General features: G+C 52.3%; 1 protein-coding gene across 1 annotated transcript; it reads right to left on the bottom strand.

Moving 5' to 3' along the window:
• Window positions 1-5782: 5782 nt before the first annotated feature.
• Window positions 5783-6715, bottom strand: LOC135441366 (olfactory receptor 14J1-like). The gene has a single exon (XM_064700918.1). The coding sequence runs from the start codon at window positions 6713-6715 to the stop codon at window positions 5783-5785; it is 933 nt and encodes a 310-aa protein (XP_064556988.1).
• Window positions 6716-7662: the final 947 nt, after the last annotated feature.

Below are 7662 nucleotides of genomic sequence, written 5' to 3'. Positions count from 1 at the left end.
CAGGACTCTGTTTACCTCAGGTTAGAGAGCTTCCGGCGATGGTGGAGAGAAAGGGAATGGATTCTGCTAGAAGGTTGCCAGATGTTTATTCCATGGGTACAGAGATGTCTGCACCGGGCCACTGCTGCTAACAGAATGGCGGCCGCATGGTCTCATTAACATTTTAAAATCAGGGCAGGGGAAGGGGAGGGGACAGGTGAGCCACCAACCAGGTGAAGGGGCAGGGTCTCAAGGGACTAGGGACACCTATCACACGACGCCTTGCTGGTATGTTAGCCTGATTGACAGGGCACACTCAGCGAGGGGCGAGGGGGAAGGGAGAAGGTAAAACAGGACATTGCAACACACCACAACAAAGAACCACAAAAAAACCTATTTTTTCCTCTTGTAAAAAAACTCCAGAAGTTTAACAAGAAAAACTTCTCTCCCAAAGTAATCTGAAAAAAAGACTATTCTGGAAATAGTAAACTAACTATAAATTTTAAATATAGTTTCTTCACATTGTCTGAAAAAGTTGTCAAGAAAAATAAAGTATATTTAAGAGTTTAATTCTTACTACTTTCTTCTTTTTTAATTTATTTTTAATAAAATTTTCTTTATATCCTTTTAAAATTTTAAGCCTACTTTACCTTTCTTCTAATCCTATCTCACAACAAAATAATACATAAATAATTAATTGACAGTAAAACCCACCACACTCATCAATACATTAATTAAGAAATCTCAAGAATAGAAAAATCTTAAACTAAAAAATTAAATACGTTACAATGTCACAACAAGTGTTCCACAAAGTTTTTCTGATTTTCTAAAGTTGCCAGTTAAGGCTGTTTTGTTGTTTCGAGCTCCTGAGAATCTCCAGTTGATATTTCTCCAGGGAGTCCACCTCACAGGACACAAGCAATTGTAAATCCTTTAAAATGTCTCCTGAGAGAGTTTTTTAGTGGATGGGAGTCAGGGCTTGTCTGTCCTGCTTGGCCCAGCCCAGGCAGGGCTTTCCCAGCCACATTCCACACTCCATTTCCCAGCTGGAGCCCCTGGAGCCTCTGAGTTGTGCTGCCCCAGTCCCAGGGACGCTCTCCTTGTCTGCCCATTCCCCCACGGTCTCTGGGCAGGGATGGCCTCAGTGGGGGCTGCTGACATCCTCAGCACCTTGGAGGCTGCTGCTGAATTTTCCTGCTCCAGAGGCTTGTTCAGCCTTCAGCTCTTCAGTGCAGGAATTCAGTGTCCCAGGGCTCATTAACATTCAGAACACCCTAAAAAGCCAAGCCTCTGGGAATAATTTGATTCCAATTTTCAAATCTTTTGTGGTTAATTAGATGAATTCCAGTAGTACATTCAAACTAAATAGATTCTATTTAAAAAGACAGTGAGAAAAGTTTTCTTAGCTCAAGTTTAGGGTTTTTTTCCCTGTCAATTTATTGATATGTGCAGTCTCCAGCTGATATTGAATCCAAGTACCTCCTCATGCAGTTTGAATAGATATGGAAATCAAGACGCTTCATGGCTGACAATCAATCAGACTGTGTCCCTAACCCCACCCCACCATTTCCCCCATCCAAGCCCTGGCCCTCAGAGCAGCCTTGTGCAAATCTGAGCTCCCTCCAGTTCAAGCTGCACCTGCAGCTTTCAACTCCTTTGCTCCAACTCCCACCTGCTTTCCTTGGAGAAGGAGCTGCCTGAGACACAATGGGATGTTCATTTATTGTCAGTCAGCAAACCCATGGGAACCGAGGTGTGTGCTGGAATTCAATGCCCTCCCCATCCCACAGCAGCCCTGCATTTCCCTCCTGCAGCCTTGGACTCCAACACAGCCATGGAGGCTCTTTGGGCTCTGTTCTGTTCCTGCAGCCCCCAAGGCAGCTGAGCTCTGCCTTTGGCGCAGTCAGGCCTGGCCAGCACAGGCCATGCTCAGCAATTGCTTGTGTGTGCCTGGCCTTGCTGTCAGCCCCGGCAGCGGCTGCGTGGCCCCTTTGTGGCCCTGTGCTGGCCCAGCCATGGTGGCCCAGCCCCTGTGCAGGCCCAGCCCAGGCCAGGAGCATTGCGGCTGGGAATGGCCCCTGTGCCGTGGTGCCCACAGCAGCCTTGGGGCTCTGTGCCCCATGGCCTCCCTGCTGGGCAGCCTCTGCCAGCTCCTGCAGAGCCCCTGGCACCTGTGGGGCTGCACAGACAGCCCTGCCTTGGGCTCTGCTGGCCTCTGGGCCAGCAGAGAGGCAGCCAGGGCTGGCCATGACCGAGAACAGACCCTGAGGCCTGCGGGAGGATGGAGCTGGGCCACAGCCAAACTCAGCCCAGGCCAAAGCTGGGCTCTGCAGCCAGGGCTGCCAATGCATGGGCACAGAGACTGGCACTGAGAAATGTCCTGGGCCCGCTCCCTGCTCTGTCCATGCCACCAAGGGCACAGAGCAGCCTCCTCTCTGGGCCACTTGCCTGTTTGCAATGCCTTGCACAGGCGCTGTCCCCGCCCCACTAGGCCTGGCCTGAGTCCTGCCCCTGCACGCTCAGCCAGGCTGAGATGGACACTGATGGTTTCTGGGCCAGGCTCTCTGAGCCCAGCCCAGCTCCCTGCAAGCTCTGCCAGCTGCCCTGAGCTCTGGGCAGCACCAAGAGCCTCTCCCCAGCCCAGCCCAGCCGGCTCTGGCCCCACAGCTCTGCTCAGGCCAGGCTGCTCTGGGCACTGCCCCACGGCCTCAGCCCCTGGCAAGGGCACAGCAGCAGCTGCAGCTGCCACAGGACTCAGCCCCAGCCATGGGGGAAGGTGCTTGGCCAAGGCCAAAGGAGGCTCCCTGGCTCCCCTGCTGCCCTCGGGCTGAGGTGCTGAGAGCTCTGCAGCCCCTGCTGCCATCCCATCTGCCCAGGGCAGTACAAGAGCCCTGGCCTTGGGGCTCTCAAGAGCTGCTCCTGCTCCAGGCCCAGGGCCCATCCCAGAGCTGGGGCAACCAAAAAAGCTGTGCCCATTTCTGTTCATTGCTGCTCTGATGGGGATGGATCCTCAGCCACTTGGAGGTTGATGATGAGTTTTACTATTCCAGAAGCCTGTTCTTTCTTGAGCTCTTCACTTCATGAATTCACTGAAAAAGGCTCATAAACATTTCTTCAGAACAGCAGAAGAAGAAAAGCCCATGGGTATAACTGAAGTTTTCAATTCTTCTGTGACAAATTAGACACATTGCAGTAGTGTATTCGAGTTGAATATGATATATCAAAAAAAACCAAAACAGAGAGGACTGTTTTCTCATGTTTTTATTTCCTTTTTATATTTTGGTATCAGCAATGTTCAATTGATATTGACCCCCAGCAACTCCTAATGTAGTCTGAATAGATAAGAAGAGCAAACCTTTCATAGCTGCCAATCAAGATTTTGTCCCCACCCCCTCCCCACCATTTCCCTCATCCAGCCCCTGGCACTTCTATTGATCAGGAACTGTTTGGCCAGCATCACACCAGGATCTTTTCTACTGAGCAGTTGAGAAGGTTCACCTTCTCCACATTTTGCTGCTTTGGAATGTGATTTGAATAATTGTTTACGCAGCAGGTGAAGTTGTTCTTACTTGACGACCAATCACAGGTCCAGTTTTGTTTGGACTCTGGTCAGTCACAAGATTTTCATAACATTCTATTCCTTTACTTTCTAGACTTCCGATGAAATCAGAAGTTTTTCCATTCTTTTAGTTTAGTTTTAATATATAATTTTATTTTATTATAATATATATCATAAAATAATAAATCAGCCTTCTGAAATATGGAGTCAAGATTCTCATCTCTTCCCTCATCCTTGGACCTCTGCTTTTAGTTTAGTTTTAATATATCATTTTATTTTATTATAATATATATAATAAAATAATAAATCAGCCTTCTGAAATATGGAGTCAAGATTCTCATCTCTTCCCTCGTCCTGGGACCGCTGCGAACACCACCACACAGGACCAGGGCAGTGAATCTTCCCCTGTGCTTGGCACTGGTTGGGCAGCACCTTGAATGCTCTGTCCAGGTCTGGGCCCAAAGTTTAGGAAGGACATGGAGGGGCTGGAGTTTGTCCAGAGAAGGGAAACAAGTCTGGGGAGGGGTCTGGAACACAAGTCCTGTGAGGAGTGGCTGAGGGAGCTGGGGTTGTTTATCCTGGAGAAAAGAAGGCTCAGGAGACACAAGGCAATGTCAGAGCACAGGATGGACTTGATGATCTCCATGGCCTGTTCCACCCTTGCTGATTTTGGGATTCTCCAGAACCACCCCTGGAGCAGTTGCAGGATGAGCCCTGGACCTCCTTTTCAGAAGCTCCAGCAGCCCAGGTCCCTCAGCTTCTCCTGCCAGCCCCAAAGCCCATCCTGTCAGTCCTGCAGAGCCTCTGCAGCTCCTCCTCATTGCCCAGAACAGGGAGCCCCAGAACCAGACACAACAGCCCAGATGTGCCCCCCTGGCCTGGAGTGCCTCTGGCAAGGGAGCAGCGTGAGGCACTGCAGGAGCCTGCAGACAATTCCTGCAGCACTTGTAGGATGATCCTGCTCCCCAAGGGACGTTCCCATGGTGCCAAGTCAGGAACTGCAATGGGGAGTGGGGCCAGAGAGGAAAGGGCAAACAGGGATGGGCTGTTTGCAGAGGAGGGAACAGGGATGGGCAATAGGAAGAAATTTGGACAAGGGAAGAAGAAAGAAAGCAAAGGTGAAGCCAAGGAAATGCTCAGGGCAGTTTGGGGGTGGCTGCCAGGCAGCCCTGGCTCTGAGCAACAGCATCTGCAGTGGGACAGAAAACTCCCAGCTGATGAGAACAAACTTTCTGGCTGAGTGCAGAGGCCAGGACAAAGCTGAGTGGTTTCCCTGGTGTCCCCCAGCCCTTACTGGCCCCAGGGGCTGATGGCATTTGTGCTCCCTCAGGTTCATGTCCCCACACCAACAGCATGGGAGTGCTCCCCCTGCTGTGTGCAATGCAAACAGGGGCTGCTGAGCCAGTGCTGCCATGTCTGTGCCTGCAAGGATGGGGCACCTGCGTGAGCTGCGGGAGAGGCCAGGGCTGCAGAGAAGGGATGTTGTTGGCAGCTCCATGAGGACGCTCTGGGACGCTGCCCTGGGCTGTCCAGCTCACTGGGGGTGGATCAGCCCCTGATCTGCTGCTCCTTCCCGTCTGCCCCAGGGCCCTTGCAGAGCCCCAGCCATGCTGTTTGCCACCAGCCTGCCCACAGCCATGCTGGGGCTGCTCATGGGGCTTTTCTGTGCTGAGCATTGGCCTGGGCATGTTCTTGAGAGAGCCTTACAAGGAACCTGGAGCCCCCATAGCCTGGCCTGAGGCGTCAGCGCTGCCCCAGCAGTGCCCATGGCCTGTCCCTGCTGCAGCCCCAGCACTGCCACCCCCAGGACTGTGCCCAGCCCTGAGAGCACTCAGGCCGTGCAGCAACACCAGGGCCACCATGGCAGCAGGGCAGGGCCATGGCAGCAGCACTGGCAACACCAAGTGCTGCTGCTGCTGGGCCAGCACTGATCTGCCCCCAGCTTTGCACACAGACATTGCTGCTGCCGCTCCAGAGAAGGCAACATAAGGGCATTTCTGCAGAAAACTCTGCTGGGAGTTCCTTTAGTTCCTTTAAAGCAACTCAGAGTGCAGCCCCTCGTTGACACAAGCTGTGGTCACAGGGCAGATGGAGAGAAACAAAATGAGAATCGGTAAAAACAGTGACAATTTTGTGGAAAATATTAATACCTAAAATGAAGGAAAAAATACCACCACAACCAAACCAACAAGAAGTATAAAGATCATTTTTATTTCAAGTGTTTTGCAGAAATTGACCAGCATTTTAGTGTTTCCGAAAGCATCCATTCGTCAGTCTCCTCACTTCAGCCTTGAGTTCCTGGTTCCTCAGGCTGTAGATGAGGGGGTTCAGGGCTGGAGGCACCACAGAGTACAAAAATGACAGGGCCAGATCCAGGGATGGGGAGGAGATGGAGGAAGGTTTCAGGTGAGCAATTGCTGCAGTGCTGAAGAACAGGGAGAGCACGGCCAGGTGAGGGAGGCAGGTGGAAAAGGCTTTGTGCCGTCCCTGCTCAGAGGGGATCCTCAGCACAGCCCTGAAGATCTGCACATAGGAGAAAACAATGAACAGAAAACAACTAAACGATAAACAGGCACTAGCAACAACGAGCCCAAATTCCCTGAAATAGGATTTTGAGCAGGAGAGCTTGAGGATCTGTGGGATTTCACAGAAGAACTGGCCCACAGCATTGCCATGGCAAAGGGGCAGGGAAAATGTATTGGCTGTGTGCATGAGAGCATTGAGAAAGGCACTGGCCCAGGCAGCGGCTGCCATGTGGGCACAAGCTCTGCTGCCCAGGAGGGTCCCGTAGTGCAGGGGTTTGCAGATGGACACGTAGCGGTCGTAGCACATGATGGTCAGGAGGGAAAACTCTGCTGAGATGAAGAAAAGGAAGAAAAAGAGCTGAGCAGCACATCCTGTGTAGGAGATGTTCCTGGTGTCCCAGAGGGAATTGTGCATGGCTTTGGGGACAGTGGTGCAGATGGAGCCCAGGTCGCTGAGGGCCAGGTTGAGCAGGAAGAAGAACATGGGCGTGTGCAGGTGGTGGCCGCAGGCTACGGCGCTGATGATGAGGCCATTGCCCAGGAGGGCAGCCAGGGAGATGCCCAGCAAGAGGCAGAAGTGCAGGAGCTGCAGCTGCCGCTTGTCTGCCAATGCCAGCAGGAGGAAGTGCCTGATGGAGCTGCTGTTGGACATTTGCTGTGCCTTGGCATGGGGATCTGTAAAAAGAGTAATCATGGAAACTTGGGTTTGGAGAGGACTTTAAATATCCCAGCACACCCTGGGGGCACTTTCCCCCCACTGCCTGCCCAGGCCTCTGCTGCCTGGAGCTGTCCCTGCCAGCAGCTGCTTCCCTGTACCCAGGGCTGCGCCCTGCAGTGCTGCCAAAGCCCAGCCCAGCCCTGGGGGCTCAGCTCTGCCCTGCAGACTCCTCCCAGCTCTGGCACTGCCCAGGGGCAGCTCTGGCTCTGCAGGCTCTGATGGCAATATCAGAGCAACCCTGAGGAGGCTGGAAAAGTGACAGTGATGCTGCCTGTGAGAGGCCCTATCTTGATCTCTGTCACTGCGTGGTTTATTCGATCTGTGATATTTTTATTTCTTAATCAAATCCTGAACTGAGAGATTAATATCTATGTGCAATTTCCGATCCAAGTATCAGAGACAAGTAGATTGTTAAAGCAAAATTTTCCCTTTTTTGCAGCTCCTGCTTGCTGTGCTCCATGTATAATCTACTTGGAAATGTTCTGCAGTTAAATGCCATGCTGGGAGCAGTCCAGAGGAATGCAGCATCCTCCCCACATCAGGAGAACACTTTCAAGCCTTATCAGCTGTCTCCTCCTACCCAGATCTTGTCCCCCGGCGCTGGGAGCAGCTGCCAGGGCTGGCTGAGAGCTGTCCCTGGCAGGCAGCAGAGTCCCTGCCCCAGCACAGCACCCTGGGCTGCAGGACCCTGCTCTGCAGGACAGCCCTGGGCACCCCTGGCTGCTCTGCACAAGAGACAATCAGAGAATGTACTCACAGGGTCTGTAGGCATTGGGATGTTCCAGCTTTAGGAGATGGCTCCAGGAGCTGCAGCTGCATTGTCCTGCAGCCAGAGGTTCCTGTGCCAAGGGCTGGCAGGGATTCTGCCTCAGGCACTTCTC

The sequence above is a fragment of the Zonotrichia leucophrys genome, unplaced genomic scaffold (assembly GCF_028769735.1).
Source record: "Zonotrichia leucophrys gambelii isolate GWCS_2022_RI unplaced genomic scaffold, RI_Zleu_2.0 Scaffold_260_72311, whole genome shotgun sequence".
Taxonomy (NCBI): Eukaryota; Metazoa; Chordata; class Aves; order Passeriformes; family Passerellidae; genus Zonotrichia; species Zonotrichia leucophrys.
Note: the sequence above shows the minus strand (reverse complement) of the source record. Positions and strands in the feature narration are given on the sequence as shown.

Coding starts and splice junctions, on each gene's coding strand:
- LOC135441366 (XM_064700918.1), bottom strand. CDS start 6,715: ATGTCCAACAGCAGCTCCATCAGGCACTTCCTCCTGCTGGCATTGGCA.